The following is a 27,390-nucleotide window of genomic DNA, read 5'->3' as shown; positions in this document are numbered from 1 at the left end:
CTGTAGAGAACTAGTGGCAAGTGACTCTTCCCAGATTAAGACATCTCACTGGAGGCTGATAAAAACTCTCCTGTGGTGAGGGTGATATATGTCGCTCTCACTCCACTTCACTGATTCCCCTAGAACTTGGTCTTTCCATCAGTGCCCAGTGGAAATTCTAGTTCTTTTTGATGCCTAACTAAATAGTTAAAAGGTAATAAAAGTTGGCGAGAAAATGAAGCAATTAGAAGCTTCATACAGTGCTGGTGGGAATGTAAAATGGTGTAGCTGCTTTGTGAAACATATGATCCAGCAATCCCACTCCTAGGTATATACCCAAGAAAAATGAAAAGATATGTCCACACAAAAATGTGTACAGAAATGTTCACAGTAGCATTATTCATAACAGCCAGAAGTGGAAACAAAATGCCCATCAACTGATAAGTGAATAAACAAAATATGTATATCCATACAATAGAATATTATTCTACAATTAAAAATGAATGGAGTTATACCATAGATGAACCTTGAAAACATGATGCTAAGTGCAAAAAACCAGTCACAAAAGACCATACATATTATATGATTCCATTTATATAAAATGTCCAGAATAGGCAAATTATATATAGTCAGAAAGTAGATTAGTGGTTGCCTAGGGCTGGGGAGAGACTGCTAATTAGCCTGGGGTTTCTTGTTGGGGTGGTGAAAGTGTTTTAAAATTTATTGTAGTGATGGCTACAACTATGTGAATATACCAAAACTCAATGAACGGTACAATTTAAACAGGTGAATTGTACATTATATGAATTATATCTTAATAAAACCATAATTTTTTAATAGGCAATTACTAAAAAGTAAAACAAAACCAAAAACAAGTACACATGCATCTGCTATTAGACTTGCTAAGTATTCGGACTATGGATATGCTCAAAGATGTGCAAAATGATGTATGCCTAAAAAATATTTTTGCAGCATTGTTTTTAGTAATGGAAGTTAAGAAGGAATATAAATGTCCATTAGTATGTAGTTCACCAAATAAGCCATGATTTATCCAGATAATGAAATGTTAGGTAGCTGTTATAAAGAATGAGGAAGTAACTTTGTCTAGCACATCCCAAAATAGGTGTAGGGCGAGGGGAGACACAATTCTGTATTTACTTGTGGTAGACTTTTTACTTTGATGGCCCCATGAACCACACCTCCCAGTATTTACACCCTTCTGTAGTCCTCTATCACGTTGATTCTGGATTTGGGCATGTAACTGGCTTTGGGCAATAAGGCATTAGTAAACATGATGCAAGTGGTGGCTTGATAAGAGCTTCCACGCTGAGATTTGCCCTCTTGAATCACTTTTTTTTTTTTGGACCTAGAAATTTATTGTCTCATAGTTCCAGAGGCTTGAAGTCCAAGATCAAGGTGCTGGCAGGGTTGGTTCCTTCTGAGGGTTGTGAGAGAGAATCTGTTCCATGTGCTTTCCTAGCTTGAAACACTTGTTGCAACCCAATTTCCATACTGTAAGAAAGAGATGCCAACAGCCCCCAACTGTTCGAAGTGAAGCACCAGATAAGTGAGTGAAGAAGCAGTCTTGGATATTCCAGCTTCTGCAGATGCCATGGGGAGCAGACATAAGTCACTCCTGCTGAGCCCTGCCCAATTTGTAGATTCATGAGCTAATAAATGATCCTGTTTTAAGCAGCTAATTTAAAGGTGTGTCCACATAAAGCCAATAAATACTATTGAGAATTTTGGGCTTCACTGTAAAAATTTTTACTTAAAATTTACTTTTTGAAGTATTTATATGCTTTAACAACCTCAGATGTGAGGAAAACCAAATCTCCCCTTGTGGTCACTATATCTCAGTCATTTTGCCATTCACTCATTTGTTCTTCAAGGTTAGAAAGTTTAACTTGCTTTCTGCCAGTGGAAGTCTGTCTGTCTCTCTCAGTGGGTTAGCACCTATCTTTTTAAAAGTCTCTTTGATGTCTGGCTCAATACAGAAGACACCTACATTCTCATCTATGCTTCTGCATTCAATCTGCTGTGATACGGTGTTTTAGTTAAAGTACATGAAGAAAATCCGGCCTCACACAGATACGTATTTGGAAAATCCTTTTCAAATAATGATGAATATTCTTCTTTGATACTACATCAAAGGAGTGGTTTCCTTAAAGGAGGCTGTATTGTGGAATCTGAAACCACATAAACAAATTTTTCCTACTGTTACATTAAAATCTAGATGGTTTATTTTATATACTTGGAATGGATCATTTACTAAAGAATGATTTTGTTTCATCATTCACTGGTCATATGGAAAATTCTGGTTCACTAAGTTATGCAGATCTTCTAAAAGTTCATACATTTCATTGTGCAATATACAAAAAAAAAATCACATTTGATAATATCACTGGCCTATAGAAAAGTCTAAGTATTAGGAAGCTTTCAAGCTTACAGTGGTGGATATGAGTTTTCCAAAACTCTTAATTTTTGCTTGAAATCTCAAATTTTACCACTAGTGAAGAAACATATCAGTTGTTTTCCTTGAAGTGAGTCTTACTTAATTCTTCTTAAGGAAAATGTTTGCCATATACCCAAGTGAAGAATACAGTTTCTACTGTCATAGCTTTAATTCAGGCAAATTCACCAGCAGTTTTACCCACCACTGTAAATGTCAATGCAGTGAAAGAGGCAAATAACATCTCAGTTTTATTACAAAATTAGTTTTGACCTAATGGAGCCACAGGAATCATCTCAGGGCAGGTTCCCCCAAGCAAGGGTCTGTGGGCCATACTTTGGGAATTGTTGCTCTAATAGACAGCTAGCCAATCTTTTCCGTGTTATAAATAAGTTTAAAGATTGTAGAAACTTAACATATTTGCTAAAGCATTAACTTACAGGCACCGGGGAAACTTTTTTTCTCCTTACTCCTGGAGATTCAGATTTCACTGTGCGACCTGATGGGGAGCTGCCAGGGGAAGGACTGCGTCGGCCTTTGGGAGCTGAGGAAGCAGCGCTTGCCTGGCCCTCTCCTTGAGACTCAGCTGCCAAGGTATTAATTTCAGATCCGTCTCCTTTAATAGGGACTGGTTTTACCACCTAAATTAAAATGCCAATATTTTTATTACTTAAAACATAAAAAAAATAAGTAAATTTGAACATCAGACTAAGGCATGAGCTCAGTGAGTTTTTTACTATGCAGTATTATACAAATACAACAGACAATATATCAACTTCTCTTTATTATTACTTTAAGCCATAAATGAAGACTATTTTTTACCCACACAGATTTTAGTCATTTAGGCTTTATCAACTAAATGTTGATAATACATAATATATTTTAAAATGTTGTCATACATGATTTTAGAAGATTTGGAATTAAGATCCTTAGATCCTACCTTAGAGATAAAACATCAAAATAAAATTGGAAAAATTGCTTTTCTTTTTTAAGTACAATGTAAATCTCTAATTAAAGGATTTTAGATACTGACATTAGAGGGCAGTGTTGCTTTAAGCATTACCTCTCCCACTCAATCAAAGGGATTAGTTCTTAGAACAGTTTAAATTGCTTAATGAGAATAGTTTTAGCTATGTTTTGTTCAAGTGTCTAGAAAATATCAAGGCAAATAAAACCACTGCATTTAAAATGAAGAAGGAAAAAAAAGCTTACAAGAGGATCTATTTATGCTTAATTTTTCATTTCCTCCTATGCTTTCTTCCTTATTAGCAGGTAACCCACAGTCACTCACCACAGGGCCTCTCCTGTTTCTCCTTTCCAGCCATTCGTGCTTCCAGGCTGGCATACAGGTTGCCTTCAGTTTCTCCCTAATCATTCGTTCTTCTGGGCGATCGTCCATCTTGTGCAACCCCTTGAGAGTTTCTTTATTCTCCATCTCACGCCTAAAATGGAAGGAGAATGAGATTTATATATGAAAAAAAATTTCCAAGAACAAACAGAACAATACGGTTCTATTTCATACTTTCAATGGACATGTAACTAAAAAGATAACTGCTAAAACCCCCAAATGATTTAAGCAAGATATGAAAATATCATTGTGAATCACACTCTATTGTTGAAATTATAACATGGATAGTGTTGAACGTTGCCTGATAACATGAGTTTAATAATATTAGCCTTTAACAAGAAAGGTTCTGGGCTTCCCTGGTGGCGCAGTGGTTAAGAATCCACCTGCCAAAGCAGGGGACACGGGTTCGAGCCCTGGTCCGGGAAGATCCCACATGCCGCAGAGCAACTAATCCCGTGCGCCACAACTACTGAGCCTGCACTCTAGAGCCCGCGAGCCACAACTACTGAGCCTGCATGCTACAACTACTGAAGCCCGTGCGCCTAGAGCCCGTGCTCTGCAACAAGCACCACAATGAGAAGCCCACGCACCACAACAAAGAGTAGCCCCGCTCACCACAACTAGAGAAAGCCTGCACGCAGCAACGAAGACCCAACACAGCCGTAAATAAATAAATAAATTTATAAAAAAAAAAAAAAAAAGAAAGGTTCTATTTAGAAGGTGCAGGCTTACTAGTAATATTAATGCAGACCTTTGTTTCTAGGTAGTTAATAAAAAGCATCCTAAGACATTAAGCACTGCATTAACAAATACATTCATGAAAACTGCACTGTTTCTAATTACACCATTCTAACATACTCAAGTATATAACAGACAAATATTTAGAAGAGTATTTTACTACTGTTTATCCCAGGAATTCCAACAATTTAAGTCAATATAGATAAAATCTGGTGGATATGCTCCTTTGCTGAAATCAGCTAAATATTTAATAAGCTAAGTGAAACCTAACCACATCTTCTGTGATCCCACAATATTTTTTCAACACCTCAATGATTAAATTTGTTTTCTCAGAACATGATATAGTACTTGGGGTACTCCATATATAAATAGTAAAAATTACCTGGTACAAACATTTTGACCTTTACTCCATAATATATTGTGGGGTTAACCTGCAAGCTGGTAACTTTTGAGAACTATTTCTACAAAGCCTAATAGGTAAAACATCCACTAACTTCAAAATACACTCATATCCATACATGGATATATGCAACACACAATATATACAGGCATGGGTTTTAAAACTGGTTCATAAGGAAAGAGTTAAAGCAATTGCATTCTGGGAGAAGTAACAATTTAAAAAATACTAAGCTAACTTCAGTAACTATTTTGGAAATTCTGTAAAGCTACAGAATAGTTATTTTTTTACACTGATAGGAAAAGGAAATACTCAAGGAAATACCAGAGATGATAACTGCAAGCTTACCAAAAAGTCAAATTTAAACTCCTCTAGGAATTTTCCAGCTAATCATAACTATAAAGGAGCAGTATTTGCAAAGAACCAGCAAAAAAAAAAAACCAAAACAAAAAACCCCCCAAAAAACAAGACAAAAAAAACCTACTTAAAACTAAATATGCACTAGAAAGAAAATAACAGTTAACTGGTTTTACTTAAGTATCGACACTGTGAGGGGAGTGAAAACCAGTATGTTAAACACCTCTGTGCCAGAGACTGGCCTAGATATCTTTAGTAATGCAAAGAACACTAACATTTGAAACTTGCAAAGGGGCATTAAGACCGTATAGTAAAATATTTCCACCACGCAGGTACAAAAACTGTCACAAAGAAAGAGGCAATATGGGAGGGAGGGAGGGAAGAAGGAAGGGAGGGAACGAGGGAAGAAGTTGATTTTATTATTTACTTATAAGTGTTTGGCTGTTTTTCCTTCCCTGAATATATCATGAAGTGTAAATGTTAGGGGTGGGTCAGAGGAAAAGGGAGGGATGAGAGGCTAAGGAAGGGAGGGAGGAAAGGGAAGGGAAAAAGTAAGGGAGAGGGAAAGAAGGTGGGGAGGGTAGAGAGAGAGAAATACTTTCTCAAAAATTCATCCTGCTCAGTCAATACTTACCCAGGGAAGCTCAGATTTATAGGCAATCAAATTCATGGGCTGATTGCATACTAAAAATTCACTTACAACTCTGGTTTGAAAAGCACTTTCCCCCCTGTAACAATGTTGCAAGGCATGGCTTAGGTTCCCAGGCTAGTAAATCCTACTGTAGAACTGCAGTGCATTTTTACACCAGATGGTGCAGCACTCCCTGACAAAGATGCTTATCTTTCCCCTGCTCCTAGATGTCTCTCGTCCCCCAAATTTGTTTTATGAGCTTCTCTTCTCAATTCTGTATTTTCAGTGTCTTTTCCCTAGTACCCGCTCAAACACACAGAGAACTCTCCTTATCTAAACAAATCTTCCTGGATGATGTGGCTTCCTTAAAGTCAGTATGATTTTCCTCTTTCCTTTCCAGTTGTTTTCAAAATACTATAATCTTTCAAACCAATTTCTTATTATAAATAATAGAGGATAAACATACTAGTAGCTCAACTTCTGCACACATCTAAGATTATTTCTTTAGAATAAATGCCCTGAAATGGAATTGCTGGGTCCAAATGTACACAAATTAAGACTTCAGATAATACTGACAAATTATTTTCAAGAAAACAGATCTTCCATTCAAAATGCCCAGGTCAAGTTGCCAACTTAGTTGGTCTGAACTAGCAACAGCTTCTTCACTTTGAATCTTACTCCAATCCAGGCTTCACAGAGCAGCCAAGGTCACCTCCCCCATTAAAACCCTCTGGTGGCTTCCCCCTGGGCTTAGACTAAAATCTAAAATGTTATGGCCTGTGAGGCCCCGCATCATCCAGTCTTACCTCAACTGAAGTCACCTGGACCGCCCACCCCCTTCTGTTGTTTCTTTCACTGCCTGGCTCCAACATCTTTCCTGCTTGGGTTTTTTGCACAGGCTGTTTCTTACTTGTCTACTTTTTACCTTGTTCATTTCTACCCACTCTTTGGCTTTTCTTCAACTCCTTACAGACCTTCCCAATCTCAAATTAGGAATCTCGAGTTCCACTCTTTCACAGCTCCGTACTTTTGCTTTAAAGTGCTCACTGCAATTTGCAAACCTGTAAACCACCGCACCCCCCCAAAATGTAAGCTCCACAAAGGCAGGGAACAGTGAGTCTTCCATCCGCGGCTATACAACCAACATCTAACAATGTGTGGCTTACAATAGGTATTAAAACAAATATTAAATGAATGATCATTTACTAACATCTTTGGCAGCTCTAAGGATCTTCCTAGTTTTAAAATTTAATGATTATTCATGTTATTTAATCTTTTCACAGTCCTGTATTTAATTAAGACTCAGTTTATAATTTAGATCTTATTCAGTAGAACAATTTTTGTTGTTCCTAAATTGATCTGCAAATATAAACCTAAGTGTTTTTTCTAATGTCTTCATAAGTAATAATTATATATCATTAATTCTAAAATGTGTATTTTTTCACATTAAAAAAAAAAAATTCACCCCACCTAAGGAAGGCAGCTAGGACCCTCAGCATGTCCTCCTGGAGCCCCAGCTCTTCCGAGCCTGCCATGGGGGCCCCTGGTCCCGGGCCCCATTGCCACCTCCTCCACTAAACTTGTATAAACTTTCCTTTCTTAGTTCAACTTTCCCATGCCTGTGCCTCACATTTTAATATCGCTGAAATCTGAATGCCTCTTAGAATCAAATGCTGTTATAATTTAATGGACAGGGTTTTAAAAATTTCTTCATGGTATAGAAAATAATGGTACAATTTATAACCAATGGAATCTTAGATTCAATGACATATACAGTAAATTCTATTCTACTTGCCAGGAAAAAAAAAAAAATCATACCTACTTAGCTTCAAAACTGGGAAGAAAAACAAGTTTTTCTTACATACTTATCGTTTTGTTATAACCTTAACATATAGTCTTCACAGATCAGACATAAACAGGGTTTTTATTTTTACCAGCTATGTGTATATGTCTGCATGTATATAGCAGTGATTAGTCATCTTATCCAATTAATATCATAGCTATAGCAGGAAAGTTTTGGTTTTTTTTTTAAACACAAACTAATCTAAACAGATAGTTGCAAAATCACTGTGAGATTAGAGGGCCTCTAATCCATTTTGGTTAAACATGAATAAGAGAGTTATTCTTGCCCTATCTATTACCTAGAACCATACTTCTTATTTTAACTAAAATAGTAGCTTGTATATTTCTGTTTTTAGCAAAACATACATATTTTGAGAAACTACTTTGAAGAGCTAATAAAATTTAATTTTATTCAGATAACTATGAGAAACTTAACATTGTTACAGATTAAGCTTTATCCTCCTTTCCTATTTATTTAGAAAACATGAGGTTTCTTGCTTTTTTTGGTTTCTAAACATTCCTCAGAATGAATTTGTGATTGACCTAGAGCTTCAAAAAACCTTTTCCCCTGAGGTTAGGTTTCTAGTTTAGACTCTTTCTAGACTTACAGAATTTACCTGCTATAAAACGAGACGCTTCAATGGCCCCTTCTCAATGAAGCCACTCAGTCCTGCCTTTATCTGACCCACTGTGGTACCAGCCATTGTTGATTAGACTGCCACTCTTGTAGCTCTCCCCCACCTGTTTTCTAGGAGATGATTTTTCCCTAGTTCTGTTTCTAACACTCTGACTAACCTCACTGGTATCATATACTAGACCCTCTTCCTGGAACCCCATAAATGCCAACCATTGCCCTCTTCTCACAGCACTAAAATACTCTCTTCTTAAGCACACCAAGATATTTCACATCTCTCTGTCTTTGCAGATGATTTATATCCTGAAAGGAATACGCCTTTTGTCATCTCATATGCCTTCAGTAAAGAATTTCCTACCACCATTCTACAGCAGTTAGCCATTCCCTCCCCGTATGCTAGTATTAATTATCATACAGCATAAACTCAAGTATTTGTTTAAATATCTGCTTCCCTCACCACACTGGGAGCTCTTCTGGGACAGGTTGCCACATCTTATTCATTCTTCTATCATCAGTGCCAAATGTCCTGGACAGGCCACAAAAGGCACCCTACAAGAAGCCAGAGGGCCTATCCAGCCATAGCCAATTCCTCTTCCCAGGGTGGTGTCTGACACCCGGGGCACCATGCTTTATATATTTGAACCCATCCTGCAGTCCACAGCTGGCTGGTGTAAGAATGTGCCCTGATCCAAACACCCTCTACGCTGGATGGTGCTATACATCTTAACCAGACCTTCTCTCTATGGGAGTTTGAGTACAAGATACATGGAGAGTGTCATGGCAGGAAGAATGGCATCAAAATAGAGAAAAAGAGCAAAGTAGTAAATAGGAGCAATGAGACAGAAATAAGGCAGAAGAGAGAGAAATCAGTCAGAAGGAAGATGTAGTTAGAGACAGGGAGAAGGGAATAAGCAATAAAATAAACGTAAGAGTTGTACCTGGGTCCCCTGTCCATGATGTCAACCAACTGGAGCTATTTTATATATACCTCCCCAGGTGGTGAATCATCATGTTCTCCAGAGGCCACATGTATGCGGAGAAACTTCACGGGTCCTTTATTTTGCACTGAAATAAACCCTAACATGTCTCTCTTCCCTGCAACCCCGAAGAGCCGGATGAAAACACTAACTCAGCACATTCCCTGGCACACAGAGGACATTCGATAAACACTGAAAAACAGAATCCTACAAGTTTACTATAATTTCTTTAAGGTATTTCTTAAATGGTTCATCTTTAGCATGAAAATATAATATTAGTCAACAACTAGTGATCGGAGAAGTAACTGCCAGACTTACGTCATAACAGAAAAAGTGAATGTTATGTGTCAGGCAAGGTGTTAGGTGCTTTACGAGTATTAACTCACTTCATCTTCTCGACAACCCTATCAGGTCTTTACCATCTGAGGTCTGGAGAGGCTGGGTTACAAGCCCAGGGTCACACAGTTTTAAGTGGTAGGAACAGGCTTCAAACCCCACTCGATCTGACTCTGAAGCCTGTGCTCTTCACTGGTCTAGCAGGTCACTGTCAAATCTGATTTTGTTTTTACAGCGAGTCAGCATCAGATATCTAAGTTGATATCTACTTGATGAGGATTCAAAGAAGTTTAAACAAGTTTTTTAAATGATGACTTTCGTTATAAGAATTATAGAAGCACATTAATTTTATTCATTAGTAGAGTACGTCACTGTAATAGGAGTAACAAAGACTATAATGATTATATGAAACCTTTCTGGAAATTAATGGGGTTTAACCTTAGTATACATAGAGATTTCCAGAACAGTTTAGATTATGGATAACTTTATTTAGAGAGAATCTCAATTCTCTCAGTGTCCAAGCAATCTCAAAGAACCCTGGAAAATGCACTGAATTATTTGGGACAGGCACAGTTCAGAGCCACCCAACTGAGGTCTGCTTGTGAAGTTATCTTAGCAGCAGGAATTCACATACTAAAACCCACAAGCTTTGTTACCAAGAGGAGAGAGAGCAAGGGAGGAACTATCTCCCAAAACAAAACTAGACCACTCTGGGACCCTTAAAATTTAAGTTGCCAGGCAAAAGGCAAAAGAAGGAATGACTTCGGAAAGGATGACGAGAATGTGGTGAAGCATAAAGGCTAACAACAGAGGCTAACCATCCCTTACCATCGACAGGGCACTGTCTAACAGTGGGTCATCTCAGTCAATTCTCATGAGAATGGGACGCTTAACTATCCCACTGGCAGATAAGAAAAAAAGCAGGGAGGTTATGTGTCCAAGGTGATAAAGTCTGTATGTGAAAAATACCGGATTTAACTCGGATATGAATGATTTCCAGGGCAAAAGCAAACTTAGTATTTATAAGTGCTTAAAATTCATACACCTAGATCTGAGGCCAAAAAATCTGTATCTCAGTGATGGAACAACTCTGTTTTTCCTTAAGATAATTTCTCCAGAGATATATTGTCATTGGCAACTGTTGGCCTTTTCCCTCTTCTGAACAAGAAGGATTAGATAAAATCATTGGTAAGGCCAACCCTTCCATCTTTATGTAATGCAACATTTACAACATGTCTAATTTTACATAAGAAATAATATATAAAAGTGGCTCACATTATGAAAATTAGTCCCCAGAAGATTTCATTCCAGGCTGTGCTCGGTAATGTTTGGCCCTAAGAACTAAAGATGGCACAACTCCTATTTATTTATACCAAGAAACAGGCAACTACTTTTTTTTCCCCTCAGTACAGAGTAAATATCCTCTCTTTAGCACAACAAAGGACTGTTGATTTCTTAATATGGGTATGGTCATGGTATAATCAGTTTTATAATACGTTGAATCTCTATCAGAAATCATCAGGGTGAGAAAAACTATTTCTAGTATTGTGTGCAAACCTTCCTATTTAGTCCTTTGAAGGATACACGCACAGAATTTCATCCTCAAAAAGCTCATGTCCTAGTTAACTACATCAAAAGTTAAATAATATGGAGGTCAAATAACAAAGATGACAATATAGCTTACTATCAACAATGATTACAAGCAGCTTAATACCACCTTAGTTATTCTGATTGATTCATATTTATAAATTATTCTAAATTGTCTTGCACATACTAAAAATCAACTTATCTGATATCAAGGATTCCTTTCTATTAAAATATCACCCCATTTGAGTTTTAAGATTATAATTATTCTCCACTAAAAATTACAGGATTCTGAAAAGTAGAACATGGTATAGAATCGTGATAAGTATGTTTGAAATTAAGCAAAATTAAACCAAAAAATTAGTGGATAATCATTCTGCAAATACTCGCTCTCTAGCTGACCTAGGTCAGCCTAGACAAGGAAAGTGCAAGTTCTTTGAGGGCAGGTCCTTTCCCCTGGCATGCCCTGCAGCCACAAACAAAGCACCCAGAGCAACAGATGCCACAGGACTTGATAAGCAACCAATGATTTGGAGTCAGAGCAGCTGGTTATCACTTCAAATCAACAAACATCTGGGAGGACTTCCCTGGTGGCGCAGTAGTTAAGAATCCGCCTGCCAATGCAGGGGACATGGGTTCAAGCCCTGGTCCGGGAAGATCCCACATGCTAGGAGCAACTAAGCCCGTGCGCCAAAACTACTGAGCCTGCACTCTGGAGCCTGTGAGCCACAACTACTGAGCCCGCGTGCCACAACTACTGAAGCCCGTGCGCCTAGAGCCCATGCTCTGCAACAGGACAAGCCACCACAATGAGAGGCCCGTGCACCGCAGCGAAGAGTAGACCCCGCTCGCTGCAACTAAAGAAAGCCTGTGTGCAGCAACGAAGACCCAACGCAGCCAAAAATAAAAATAAATTAAAAAAAAATAAATTTATACATTAAAAAAAAAAGACCTGGGAAATAACACTGCAGATGTCATTCCAGCACATGTAATGGACACACACAGCCTGCTTAACCTGTAACTTCTACCACAAATGAGTGCCTTTGGGACATATAAACAATTTCAAAGAGAACAGGAAGAATAGTCGAAAGGTCTTCCTACTTCTAAATTAGTAATTCATAAAAGACTGGTTTAACAATCATTGTACAAATATAGTAACAGGGAATTTACAAAATGCAGAGAGCTACTAGACAGTATTAAACCATTCTTAAAAGCAGCAACTCTATGGAAGTTTTTTTTGCAGTCAATTACCTTTGACCAAGTCTATGGAGTAAACTACATGCCTCAAAGTCTCCCTTTAAAGAAGACAAGTGAATCAAAAAGAAAACTGTATTTTAACTGTATAGTTCTTCTATACTGTATGTTTTTATATGTATGCTAGAAATGTATAAATATATTTAAAGCAACTGATATTCTACAGAATAATGAGTAAACTCTACAGATTGATATGTAAATTACTTCTGGTAATTACAACTCAGTGTGCTACAAATTCAGACACCATTAAAATATGTATTTTTTAATGTACATAAAATATTGATAACTACCAATTAGGACACTATTATGATTAAGAGGATATATTAAGTGAAGAAAGAAAAAAGATTCTAGTTTTTATTTTATGAATCATATTTGTTTAATTTTTTTGTTTAATTCTACTCAAGACTACTTAATGACTAAAAGACACCTTTCTTGATCACAAATATTCATAGGAATATTCAAATGAATTTGATAAAACTGCCTTGCAGGAAAAGTAAATCTTGTAAAATTAACATATAAACATTTCGGATGGATTTCAACAGCCTTCAAAGTTATTGATACATTTAAGGTAAAACATCAAGGCTAGACTTTCAGGTAGACATGCTTATATATGAATAAATATTATTAAACTAAAAGGGCTATGTTTCTTGTGGCTGAGAACCCAGATAAACAAACAAAAACATACAATGCAAAACGATTTTCTAAATCATCTCAACACCTGCCTAGTCCCAGAAAGAATATAAAGCAGCAATGCAAAAACTTGGTTAAGATGTTTCCTTGGGACATCCGTGTCTCTCAGAAATGCAGCTAGAAGATTCCATTAAAAGTCACTATATTCAAGTTATTAATGTACCACAAACAAATCAGTTTAATATGCATTACCAGTGATGTCACTCAATAATGGAACCAGGATGTTTTATCAAAATCTGAAAAAAAGAATCATTCTTCCTTCTGAATGTGTTAACAGATGAATATAAAAATCATCAAATTAATATAAGTATGAAACTAATTATGTATACTTTATCAAGCTGGGGGATATATAAGATAACAATCATATGTACTGACAAGTGTATAGGTGACCAGTCAAGAAAAATCTCAAACTGCAACAGAAGTTAAAACTCATCAGGAGGGGGGCTTCCCTGGTGGCGCAGTGGTTAAGAATCCGCCTGCCAATGCAGGGGACACGGGTTCAAGTCCTGGTCCGGGAAGATCCTACATGCCATAGAGCAACTAAGCCCGTGCGCCACAACTACTGAGCCTGCACTCTAGAGCCTGCGAGCCACAACTACTGAAGCCCGTGCACCACAACTAGGCTCCGCGCACCCAGAGCCTGTGCTCCACAACAAGAGAAGCCACCACAAAGAGAAGCCCGCGCACCGCAATGAAGAGTAGCCCCCGCTCGCCACAACTAGAGAAAGCCCGCGGGCAGCAACGAAGACCCAACCCAGACAAAAAATAAAATAAATAAATTAATTAAAAAAAAAACAACTCGTCAGGAGGAAAAGATAATTCAGACAGCTCAAACATACAGCAAATTCAGGGGGGAAGTAGTTATGTAGAAACAATCAAGTATATGCAATGACTATTAAAATTGATAAGAATTTTAAAGAAAATTAAAGGAAATAAGATGAATCAAGTCAGTAATCAAGTTAGGTTAGTAAGGAAATGAATATCCTAGAAGATTTAGCAATTTGAAATAAAAAAATATTATTTTTAAACAAGCAGTCAAGGAGAAAAACCAGAGAAGGTGAGTGCAGGTGTCTCTTCAAGTGAACACCCCTCATGCGTGGGCATAAAAGAAAACAAATCAGACTAAAGTGAAACCAACACGTTGTCAGTTCTATAATGTCTTACGATTCAAGTTCAAGGAAATTCACTGACCTGTCACAAATTAGGAGCTGAAATTTGATGGCAATATTTATGCAGACAAGTGAAAATTGTAAAAATAGTCAGAACTGGACAGAAATGAATTTTGTGATTTTGTCAGATTCATCATGTCACAAAATATATGAATATCTTAGTGACAGAAAAACTGAATGCAGTTCTGTTACCAATGATAAACAAAACAAATGGACTGAAAAGTTGCTAGGTGTCCCTGGAACGTTTATTACTTAAACTAAATATTTTACAAAAAATACTTTATTTACTCATCAAAGTAATCACTTCTGTAACAAAATTTCTAAGTACTACTATTCTTCTACCCATCTTCCTATGGGATAAGATTCACACTATTCTTTTCTTCTCACTCATGAACTCAAGAAAATCTACAGGTTTAATGTAAACTATTTTTTAAGAGTCACTGTTTACAGGGGGAGTTTAAGACCAATATGGTTGCATTTCTCATTTGTTCCTTTCCAATAAAAACCCATGAAAGCTTCAAATACTTTTTACTCTGTAAGCCTGTATTCTTTTAGTATTCAGTGCTAAAAATTCCACTGTTTATTCCTTCCTTTGTTGTGTCCTTGATAACTGGCGAAGAACCTTTAGAAACCTTTGGGGAAAAAATGGGACGTATGAACATCCTCTTCTTTAATTGTTGAATATAGATCAGTAAGCAAGGAAAAGGATGCTAATTTTTTACAGTATTTGGCTAAATGTGTATTTCCTTTCAAGAATTCCCCTTTCATGCTACTTGACAAATCTAGGGTTGGGAATGTGTAAAAGACAACTGAAGCATAAATGTAAGCGAGCTTTTATACTACATTACAGAAGTATATCGGAACTCCCTACACTACTACTATTGGGGCAGTTTTCAGAAAAACAATGTGTCCTGTCCTCCATCTAAGGGCACTGGTACATAATCTATGGCACAAAGCAGGTATTCCAGGGGGAAAAGATGGCTGCTCTTTCACCATTTTGGTTTTCATCAAAAAGCTCCCAAGTCAGTGTTATGGGGGGCTCTGATGTATGTTTTTCTTTGGAACCTTCTCCAATGGGTGTGTGATTACATTTTTACTAAGTCAATTATCTTGAAAGAAATGTGGCCGCTTCAGTTTGAATATTCTAGAAGATCAAATGAACAAAACTAATAATTGCAAAAGTGGTATGTTACTGCACATTTTCCCTCCCACAGTTTAAGAAAAGTGGTTTAAAGTTAAAAATGTAATATTTTGAGTACCTTCTGTGTTAATAAAAACCCTTGGACTGTTTTTAACATTCCCAGATTAGTGGATGAGAAGGCATATAGTGCTGAAGTAGAGCACAAAGCCCTCTTACAGCCTTTTTGCTAGGAGAATGATTTCTTTCAAACCCCGTGGAACAGCTAGCACTATTTCTACAGTACTTCCTCCTAGCTGGTGGAAAGGCATGTTAACTGGGATGCTCAGAATGAGGAAGAATGACTTCCTGACAAATGTAGCTTTTCTTCTCTATGCTTTTAATGCTAGAAAACCACTCTGCTCAATGAATGTTGGCACGCCTACTACGTGTAAGCTCTGGGCTAGGCAACAGAGATACAAATACAAAGTGGGATAAAGGAAAGTAAGACAGGATCTCTATCCCTCTAGGCGCTTAGTCTAGCAGAACAGAGAAAACAGATGCCAACCCTGCTATAATAGAAGTATTTTAATATATCATAAATAGTTGCAAGGATGGAGTGGATCTCCATCTTAATTTTATCTAGGAGAGTCCTAGAAAGATCTACAGAGGAGGTGATGCCTGAATAATATTTAACGAAAGAACAGGGCTGGCAGGCTTGGAGCCAATGAAGGCTGAAAGATTTTCTTGACAAAAGAAACAGCTCTGGTGAAAATAATGTTCTATAGAATATTAAGCAGTTTATGATTCTGCTGTTTAGGAAACACTAGATAAAATAAACACGTTCATTTAAAGACCTATGTGCATCATATTTTTCCAAGAGGGAAAAAAAAAGAAGGTAGCGCAGTATTCCTTGCACTTATTTGGCACAGAAGTCCTTTAAGCAAAACACCTTTGATAGAGTAGTGGTCCTTAGAATATACTGTGAGAAATCCGTATGGGATCATCTCTATATCCTTTCTGGCTCAAATGAGTCAATAGGTCTAAGAAGAAAAATCCAGAGAAGAAACTAACACCAGCTGTTTTAATGTCTTAATATAAGGCTTCACGAGCTATCATAAAATTCAGCAATTGTCTTTAGTGCAACTAAGTCTCCAAGAATCAAAATATGTGGGAAAAAGATTATCTGACAGCCAGCTTGAGATGAGTAAATTCACCTGGTACAAACTCATCTTGAGAGAAGTGGATGTCAGACATACAAACGTGGCCCAATCTAACCACTAGCAGAGGCCAGAGTTTGTCATTAAGATTTGCCCCAGGCCCAGTCTGCTCACTCTGCCAAGGACTTAGGTCTGGGGTGAAGACGAAGTAGGTATCAGCCGAAAAAACAAAAACAAAGCCAAAAACCCCTGATAAGCCATTTGCTCTAAATATCTCTATATGCCTGGAGGAAAGCCCCAGAATCTGAAATAAAAAAAGGGGCCTGGGGCACGGTCCTCACTTCACTGCAAACCCCTGGAGCTCTGGCACAGTGGAAGCACTCGTGTGTCTGCAGCACTGATGACAGCACTCCTGGCAGTGATTGGTGGGAAGCAGATCAGGGCAGAAGCAGCATCAGTGCTCAGCAGAGGCAGTGAGACCAGTGTGGCTGAAAGAGGTGAGGGCAATGGCCAAGGAGGCAGAGCTGTCCAGAGATGGCTACAGGGAACTGACCAAATTCGTTCACTAGTCATGCCAGGCCCACACTGGGGAGTTTAGAAAGTACGGCGGGGGTGTTTGTTAGGGGCATTGATGGGGCAATAGCCACCCAAACCAGTAAAATCTTGGTTGTACACATAGCAAAATCAAAAGGGCTTCTTATTCAACAGAAATGACAAAACTTGAAGGACATGTTCCTAGGATAGCGTAGATAAAGAAGTCATACCACAAACATCATCAAGACGTATGGCATGGTGATCAGTGGCATGAACTCTGGAGCTAGAATGCCTGAGTTAAAATCCAAGGTCTGACACCTACTAGCTGTATGCCTTTGGCCCAAGTTATTTAACCTCTCTGTACCTCAATTCCTCACTGTAAAAAAAGGATAATAATACCTACCATATAGAGTGGCTACTAGGATTAAATAAGTTTATAGGTAAAGTGCTTAAAAGGACGTTCACCTCCCTAATTTTCTTCCATTAATTTCTTTTTTCTGTAAAATGGAGATAATAGCCAATATTTATGATGTACTTCCTACATGCCTTTCAGTGTTTTAGGCCCTTAGCACATAGTTCTCATCTCACAGTTTTAAAATGAATGAACATGGATGAAGCACTTAAAATAGTGCCAAGTATATGGTAAGCACACAATAAATGCAACTACTACAACTATTACTATGACCATTATTTATGATCTGCTACTCTTTATGGAGCACCTCCTCTGTACTGGGTATCATGCTAGGTGCTATCCTTACAGGGGCTCCAACTCTCACACGAGGCTACAATGTAAGACACATTGTCTCCCTTGTGCAGACAAAGAAACTCTTACAGAAAGATAAGTAACTTGACTAAGGATCCACAGTAAGTGGGAATTCTTTGTTTCAAAACCAGCTCTCTCTGGCTTCAAAGCCCTGTGCTCTTCCTTCTAGTCTATGTTACACGTAATTTCTTTTAACAATATGTTAGTTGAAAAACAGATGAAAATAGCAAAATACAACTATTTTTTTCTAGTTTCAGGAGGTAACAATGTTGATTAGAGACATTTGGAATGTGAAGACTGCCAAACAAGGCTACTACGTGGCCCACTACCCGTGGGGTGCAAGGAGGGAGGTAATAAGACAAAGGAGGCTCCAACTGTGTCTTTAATATTTGTTTCTTTAAAGCACAGATACCCAATTGCAGCAAATATGATAAAATATTAACATTTATTAAATACAGGCAACGGTTTTATGGCTGTTCATTATATTATGCTCTAATATTTTCCCTCTGTATGGTTGATATATTTCCTTAAAAATAAACATGTGCTACTGAATTACTCTTCTCTACATTGTGGGAGGCTTCACAGAACCAAAGAAAAATAACAGGACTGGGGAGTCTTGAGATTAAGAGCCAAGTCATAACTAGGCCATCAGCCAGCTACATAATCTTAAGTAATTCACAACCTTTCTGGAATTCAAGAATTTACCAAATCAGATCAGACTACAAGATTCAGGGCCATCCAGAATGAACATGATTCATTTATTAATGCCACTATGTAAATGCTATAGTTCTGTGAGGGAGAAATAATATCAAAAAATATAAAGCTCAACAGGATCCACAAACTCCCTCTAATTGTTATATCTGGAGAATACCTCCCAATATTTTATTTGCATAAAATATTCTTTGTACATCTATAATCCAGTGGCTCCTGGTGTTTTAAAATGTGAGAATCCTTTCTCAACATTACCAACACCATAGAACAAATACGGATCCACAGACCCTGTGAAAACTCAGGCTAGAAATTACTAAACTTTTAGACTCAGTACCCCTGATAGGCACTATGATAAAAGCAATTCAAATCTAATTACTAAAAAGGGTATGTATTATGTACAAGGGACTCTATCAAAGCTCTCTCAGAAAGATAAAACAACCATTAGGAGAAACATTCAAGAAAGGAGAGACCACAAAACATGGATTTCAAGGGGTTTTTTTAAACACTGAAAACATTAACTTTTCTAGTTTTTGTTTCTTTTTTTAAATGAAAGAACCACAAATTTCTCTTTCTTAAAAGACACATAACCATTTTGCATATTTAAGTGCTCTGAGTCAAAAAGATATGAAGTAGTAGCCTGAAATGAGAAATGAAGCATGGTGGCTTTCTGGCCAAGTCTCAGCTTCAGTTGTGGCAATGTTCCAATCTGAATTCTAACTCCCGAGTCCAGGGCTCTCTGCAGCCACAAAGCCTGCTTTTCCCATAATGTGGTATCATCATTTCAGAAATGCTTAATCTGGGTCAAGTCAGAGAGGTGAGAGTTTGCTTTTTTTAAATGGAGAAAAGCTGGGATACAGTGTTAACATTTAATGAGTCATTCTGACGGCTAATCTGAAAACACAATTACTACTAAAATTTTTTTGCTTTTGTATTATTAAAAAACCATAATATTTTCAGAGAATGCTTGCCATTCAGCCAATTAATACTCCTTATTTAAGTAACATGAATAGATGTCACTGTAATTTATTTACTTATTTATTTTACTTTTAAGATCTACTCTCTTAGATGCAATTTATTCTTTAAACTGAAAAAAAAAGTGACTCATCTTTGGTTAATTACATCTGGTATTTAGGATATAAGCTTGACATATTTGGGTTAGACAACTTAAACATTTTATATGGAATGAATTTTAATACCTTACACAATATATTTTTTTGTTTTTGACTTTAGAATTTTAATACAAAATATCATCCCTCAGTGGGTTGAACGATTAATCTGTCTACATCAGCAAGTATAAATCAATTTAGCATACAGTTCACCTCCTTTAAAAAAAATCACTCCCTACTTGCACAGTCCAATAAACAAGTGGAAAAGCTGGAGACAATTGATGCCTAGCAATGTATTAAGCCAATACACCACAAACATGCCAATAAACTACAAATAACGGCCACGTAAATTCTCAAATGAAATCTTTTACTTCTGATACTGGTGTGTTTGCTAGTGTTCATGTTCTCAACCTTTCACAGATAAGAACTACCGAAAAGTACCACGTGGTTTATTTTGAAGTAGGTATTTGGATTTGAACCTCAGGAATCTCCCCAAGTGACCTATGGCCAAGTTGTGATCCAACAATCTCTGTACTAATATCCCCTGGGAGACTGAGGTCTCCCCAGTAGATCTTGACCAATGTCATAAATTCCTCAATCCCTTTCAATTATTCCAGAATAATTCCTATTCACTGAGTGTCCATACACCCATCTTAAAACAAACAAAAAACCCTTCAGCTAGAGAATACATTAAAATAATGGGAAGGTTTTGAAACTTGCAAAGTGCTGAATCATGCCTATGTTTAGGTTTTGTTCCTACAGTTGGTTTTGGAGGCACAAACTCCCTCTAAGAATACTGGCCACCCTAGTTAATCCATTGGAAGATAGGATCAAGAGTGAATCTAACTTCTTTGTTCACTGTCTGGCATAAATTACCTATTGGAATTAATTATAGTACACAGTTGGAGAAACCAAGGATTCAAAGTGAAACAACATTCTAGGAATGGAATGGGAGGAGAGAAAAAAAACCTTCATTCAATAGGTGGCACTCTTTCCTTAAAAATGTAACTTAGGCAATTATTAATATTAAAGATGTCATCTGCCCACAAATAACTTGAAAGAGAAGCCACATTAATTCCGATATCCTGTCCCAAATATAGTCTGAATCATTACATTCTGTCTACCTAAATAATGTCTTCTCATTTCAATGGAATTTTGTAGGTGTTCATAAATATGCTAATTTCTTTTCACTGTAGCAAAAGCTACAATTTAGGAGAACCAAAGAATTGCATTCATTTTAAACTGGCAGGTTTTGACTTATAATTTACCCTGATATATGCTTCAAAAGCCATTCTTCTTAACCGTTTTCTAATTTTAAAGAATTCAATTATAAAAGAATAACCTGAATGGCAATGGGGCAAAGAACTATATTTGTACTTTATAAATTGTATTATTGTTTTTTGTTTTAAAACATGACAGCAACTCTTTCATAAGCATGCATATTAATATTCTTTTTAATTAAAATAACTGACTAAATTCATTATCATTCTGGCTGATACTCAAAACTTTTAAGTTGAAAAACAGAAACAGTGTTGACAATTAATAAAATGTGAGTTTATCTAGTATACAGAAGAAGCAAAAAATAAAAATAAAATTTGTCTAATTTTCCTTAGGTATATCCTGTAGTTCCCACCTCATCACTCAAGTTCTAGGGTCCTCCTCCTTTCCTTGGAGAAACTATCCCAGAAGCTGCCTTCAGCCTTCCCCACTGGTCACAGCCCCTCTAACTCAGTCGGGGCGGGGGGGCGGTCCTTCCTCGGTCCCAACTCAGCAAATAGCACTCTGTTATAATGGTTTCTTACTTGTCTGTCTCCAACGTTTGACTGTGAGATCCTTGAGAGCAGAAATGAGTCTTAACTTTATGCTCCTTGCCCTAGCAGAAAGGTTGGCATATGGCAGACACTCGATAAATATGTGCTGAATAAAGGAATAGATTGATCTTTGCCCTCGGGCTGTGTTTTTTCTTGATGGCAAGGCCTATGTCCTACTCATCCACCACTCTTAACAGTACTGACTCTCAAATGCCTGGTACTTGTACACAGCAGGCTATGAGGAAGTAACACCTTTCCAATACGAAAGATCTCTAAGATGTAAATAAGCTTCACTGAGGCCTTTGTGTAAACCAACTCCCCACCATTAGTTTTAGGAACACTGCAGAAAGAGAGAAGAGCTGGGAATACCAGTTGTAGTAAGAGTGACAGATTTCACCCCCAGTAAAACATTGAGATGGTCAGTAAAAGAAGCCCAAAACCATAAGCCTAGACACATGTATTTCAGTGGAAAAAACTTTTCCATAACTCTGGAACTTGTCCATATCTCTAATTTTGTTAATGCCTATTGATTTTCCTGTAGTTAACAGAAAGAAAGAATTCTGAAGAAAATCCCAAAAGATTTTGTGCCTGGGAGGGAAGAGGCAGAAGCCACAAGACTACATCCTATTAGGAAGAAACCTGAGTGGAAGAAAGGGAACTAGCTGAGGAGGTCAATGAATGGGGTGTCTCCAGGGAAGGGACAGCGCTAGAACCCCCAATCCAGACTCCTCAAACCTGGATTCTCCTAGTTTGGGGGGGATACGGCTAGCAGGATGCATTTGAAACCACAGCATAAGCATGAAAAAATAGAGCATCTACTTCTAGAATGTCAATTTTATTCCAAGATTTGGGAGAGGGGTGCAGTGACAGTTTTGTGTTAAAAATACAAATATGACTAAAGCATAAAATTCAAATGAATTAAGGTAAACTATGAGACTAGGGACTTGAATCAATTCTGTTCAGTGTTCCAAGTAAGCATTCCCAGAATGGCAGGCTGCAGAGCATGCTCCCGGGTCCTTTCTCTTCAACAGAAGTCTGCCGAATGGATGTTCACCAATAAGCTAAAGCAGCTGTTCTCAACAACTTTCCCACAATTTGACAATCACATATATATGACAAAACTTCAAAAATTTGTTTAGGGGACATAAACAAATGTTTATCAATGGCACAACCACTAGCGACATGTAAGTAACAAGTCACCCTCTACCTGAAGCAAAGATAAACTGCCTAAGTGCCAAAGTATCAGCCATATCTCTACCACTTTCCATCCAAGAAAGTCTATCAGTTATGCAAGATAATAAGCAATATTTACAAGGATATTTCTAAATATGTCCTAAATTATTTTTCTAAAAAGAAATCATTTTAAAACTTTGATATTTTATTATTACTAAGAAAGTATTCTTGGGTTACCTCCCCAGACTATCGCCACACCCACACCTTCGACATCAAAATCTGACTGGCTACCAGTCAGGTACACACGCTGCCCAAGTTAAAATGGGACAGTACACTGCTCGGAGGAATCTGAGCTAGAATTCCCCACTATCCTGGACAGTATTTCTGTAAGGTAACAACTAACAGCAATTAGGAAGAGGGTAGAAAAATGCAAGAGCCACCAGGAAGGCTTGGACAGAAAGCAATCCTCTGAACATCTGGGGCAGGAAGGTCACTTTAGTGTTCACGTCATTCTAAGGGAAGGCCACAAAACATGAAAAAAAGTGCAAGTAGAAACCATGAAATGGATTCCAAGAATACTTACAACCATGTTTTTGTAAAGACATAATCTCTATGGGGGCAGGGATTTTTGTCTGTTTCATCACTGCTATATTCCTAGTGCCTGGCATGTAGCCAGTTCTTAATAAATTTGTCAGGTGGACGAATGTTTTGTTACACCATGAGCAATAATAATTTAAACACAGAGAAAACTCCTACCAACATATTTCATAACCATGGCAAACTTAATCACAGACTGGCTTCCTATTCACTATGCAGTCAAGCGCCCTCCAAGCCCCTTCCTTAAGGAAATGTCAGTGTTTCAGGAAAGCACACTCACTACTTTAACAACAAACCTCCCCTCTTTGCTCCGTCTCTTCAGCCTATAAGCATTCTCCCTTCTTCTTGCCTTAAAACAAAACCCAACCCAACCAACCCCAAAATGCTTCCCCGCTTTTGCAAATCCTTAGGCTTCTGCCTCTCTCCCACTCCGTCCTCCTGCAGCTTCTTAAGAGGAGCCTGGGCTTCCTCACTGCCCTGTCATCCCTTAAGGAAGCTCAGTGGCTCCAATGCTCAATACTCCACTAAATTCTGGCCTTGAGACAGTCACAGCTACCCTTGCATCCTGCCCAGTGGCATTACTACTGCTGACCATTTTCTCCTTGGGTAAAATCATCTCCTCTGCCTCTCAGGTATCATTTTCCTGCAGGTTCTTCTCTGCTCTCTTCCAGGAAATCCTGGCACTGCTCGGAGGAATCTGAGTTAGAATTCCCCACTGTCCTTTCAGAGGTATGGATATAAGCCGGGGCCTACCTATCAAGAAATCAAAATTGCCCATAGGAAGTCCCCATTCATTCCTCAATTCTTGGCCATTGTGAGAGATTCTGAGAAACCCAAGACTGAACTGAGCAAAGGTACCATTAAAGAGAAGCGTCTCAGCCAGGAAACTTCAATCCCAGAGGTGGAATTACTATCAATGTAATAAGATATAAAGCTAAGCATATTTTACTTTCTACAAGTTGTTTTCTTAAAAGCTGTATATAAATACAATACACATAATAAAATCATTTTCAGGAGTCTGACACAGTCATTCTTGATTTTTTTTTTGGGGGGGTGTCAACTCACGTTTTTATTAAGAGGGCTTTCTTAAAGCGCAACAGTATTTCTTTCTTCATCTTTTTTCTTCATTGCCTACATCATTTGTACCCTAAAAGGACAATCAACAGGCAGCATTCATGAAGTTGTCTCATATCCAGTGTGTACATGAAAATGGTCAAACCCAGGTAGAACCTACAACTACTCCTCAGTTTTCTCCAAGAGCTTCTCATGAAACTAGCTACTGGTAATCAGTAAGTAGCTAGAGAACACAAGAACTGAATTATCTTGTTACCTACCAGCTCTTATCTGGGGATAACTCAGTTCCTAGAACAGTAGTAGCCACATGGTATATCAGTAAACATTACTGAGTTTGGAATGATAGTGAAAGTTTCCAGAAGCAGCACATATATAAGATTTCTGGGACTGCAAACACATTACTGTTATTTAAGAAACAAAATAATGGAATATTAGAGACCCAGTTAAGGGCAAAGATATTTATCTTGCCTTAAAGGAGATTTCAGTTTTACCTGAGTGACCTTTCTCTAGTTAAACTCAAAGATAATCTCCTTTGTTTGTTGTGGAGGCATAGGGTTAGGGAGATTACTGAATTCTCTCAGAGCCACTAAGCTTTTTTAATTATAGAAGATGCCTGCTGAAGACAAAATACTTGATAGGCAGGCATTCGTTAACTTATATTACTAGAAGAGTACAAGTAACAGTAAGAGAATAAATGAACTGAAGCCCATTTAGGCATAACTCTATATTGGATGTGTGCCTTAGAAATTAGTATCTTTACTCAAATGAGTAAACAGGCACAACCGACATTCAAAAGGCACCAATTAAAAGAATGCCGAAGTCTAAATTGAGCTTTAATTTAAAACCACTGGAAATGAAAACTAGCTATTATTTTCATGACCCATTTATAAAGAGCTCTAACAGCTATGTTTAGTTGTGAACAAATAAATTTTAAATGCCTGAGCTACCCAAGGCAGCTACCTCAGAGCATGCAATAGGACACGCAGGTGTGAGCCTAGGAGAAGCCCAGAGGAGGGAGCGTGTGTATATACAGAGCAGAGGGTCAGGAGTTTTCACTCTGCCTCTTGCCCCCTAACTTTTCTGAGGTATTCCCACCAGCTGTAAAGTGGGAAGATGCCTGTGTCGCAGGGCGAGGATGAGACAGTCTGTGCAAGCACTCTGTAAAGGGTGAAGGCTCCAGAGTGTTAACATGGACCACGCGCTCCAAGCACATCTCCCATTCTGCTGGCAAAGGTGTGCGCATGAAGGAAGTTCAGCCACGTCTGCACCCTGAGCCTACTCTCTTTTCTGGTACAGTAAACACACTGAAGTCTAAATTTGTGTTTACAACTGGTCTTATTTTATAAGAACTTCACATGACAACGAAAAATGTTAAAACATTTCACTGATGCTTCCTGTATATTTCGGAGGACCTAAACAGCCAAGACAGGGAAATGAGTAATAGACAATGAAATGTGTTCTCCGATGTAACTCAAACCCATCTCCTGATTTAAAAAAAATATTAAAATATGCATAAAAGATTACCATAAAGTTAAAGAGCACAGTCTTGGAGTCACACTGCCAGGGTTCACACCCAGGCTTCACCCACCCACTAGGTGCCAGGTTACCTCACCTCTCAGGGTCTCTGTTTTCTCATCTGTAAAATAGGAATAAAAACCGCACTTACTTCACAAGGATAGTACAAGGCTTAAAATGAGACAAGCTATATAATGTACCAGTGTACCAGGCACAGAGGAAATTAACTACTATTGATATTTCCAATAAGACAAGCACAGCAGGAGAATGCAGCTAAACTAGGATGGACTAAGGTGAGCTAGGCAGGGGGGCACCCTAGCCCCGCAATGCACTTCAGCGCTCAACCTCCTGACAATGACGGAACCTCTCTAATGCCACTCTAAGAGTCAGGAGGTTGTACCTTTGAATTCTAAAATACTGTGACCATAAATCCTAGGGCTTTATTATTTTTTTAATTTAATTTTTTGGCCGTGCCACGTGGCATGTGGGATCTTAGTTCCCCAACCAGGGATCGAACCTGTACCCCCTGCACTGGAAGCGTGGAGTCTTAACCTCTGGACCACCAGGGAAGTCCCTTAGGGCTTTATTTTCACCCTTTGAAAGTAATTTCATATCCACCATCTCATTCGATCTTTTCAAATTCTGGTAGTAGGAAAAGTATCATTATTTCTAATTCACAGATGAGGACAGTCAGATTCAAAGCAGTTCAATAACTTTACTCAATGTCCTGCAGAAGTGGTAAGACAATACTGGAGACGGGCCTGATGGGCCTGAGCCAATGCCAACACTTACTCCACCACAATAAGCAGTTGGAAAGCAGGTTAAGTACCTTTCAACTGAAGACACCTGGCAATTCCCTACCCAATAGTTACAAGGGAGAAAGAAGGAATCAGATATGTCCATAAGGAACTCTTGAATTTGAACTGCAATTTGAGTAGGCTTTTCATTTTACCGGAGACAGTAAAGACAGAAGTTTTGCATCAGAATAATTTTGGTTTTTAAAGTATTATCCACATGGTTATTAAAAAAAAAAAGAATTCTCGTGGAATTCATTTGTTTCTAATTTTTTTATTAGTCCTACATAAGCAATCATAGATATTTTGAATAGACTAGAATGTTCAAAAGTTTTTTTTTTTAATATTTGAAGTTCTAAGGGAAACAAACGGTCAATGATTCTAAATATTTAATAAGTGTGGAAGTTAGCATGCTACCAATTTTTTGAAACGGCAGTCTAAAGGCCCACTTGGTGGTTAGTCGGATTAAACTTGAATTACAAAATGAACAATTAGGAAACCTTAAGTTACAAATCAGGGGTTAAAGCTAATTTAGGCCTAGGTCTTTGTGGCCCACCTTCCTCTCTCAGAGTCTAACTACCTTGGAAGCAACCTGATGAGGTTTCGGAGTTCACTGGTTCTAGAGACTGATTTCTAGCCGCCACCAC

General features: G+C 37.9%; 1 protein-coding gene across 3 annotated transcripts in view; it reads right to left on the bottom strand.

Moving 5' to 3' along the window:
- Window positions 1–27,390, bottom strand: part of MAP3K1 (mitogen-activated protein kinase kinase kinase 1) — a 78,068-nt gene that overhangs the window by 31,947 nt on the left and 18,731 nt on the right. For all 3 annotated transcript variants that reach the window (XR_009700815.1, XM_061189269.1, XM_061189270.1), the window contains exons 2-3: window positions 3,723–3,873; window positions 2,872–3,072 (exon numbers count right to left, since the gene is read on the bottom strand). Coding sequence is in view for 2 of the 3 variants with exons in the window: in XM_061189269.1 (XP_061045252.1) it covers window positions 2,872–3,072; window positions 3,723–3,873 (352 nt within the window). In the remaining variant the exon portion in view is untranslated. The remainder of the gene's footprint in view (window positions 1–2,871; window positions 3,073–3,722; window positions 3,874–27,390) is intronic.

This window comes from Eubalaena glacialis, chromosome 4 (genome assembly GCF_028564815.1).
Source record: "Eubalaena glacialis isolate mEubGla1 chromosome 4, mEubGla1.1.hap2.+ XY, whole genome shotgun sequence".
Classification (NCBI taxonomy): domain Eukaryota; kingdom Metazoa; phylum Chordata; class Mammalia; order Artiodactyla; family Balaenidae; genus Eubalaena; species Eubalaena glacialis.
Note: the sequence above shows the minus strand (reverse complement) of the source record. Positions and strands in the feature narration are given on the sequence as shown.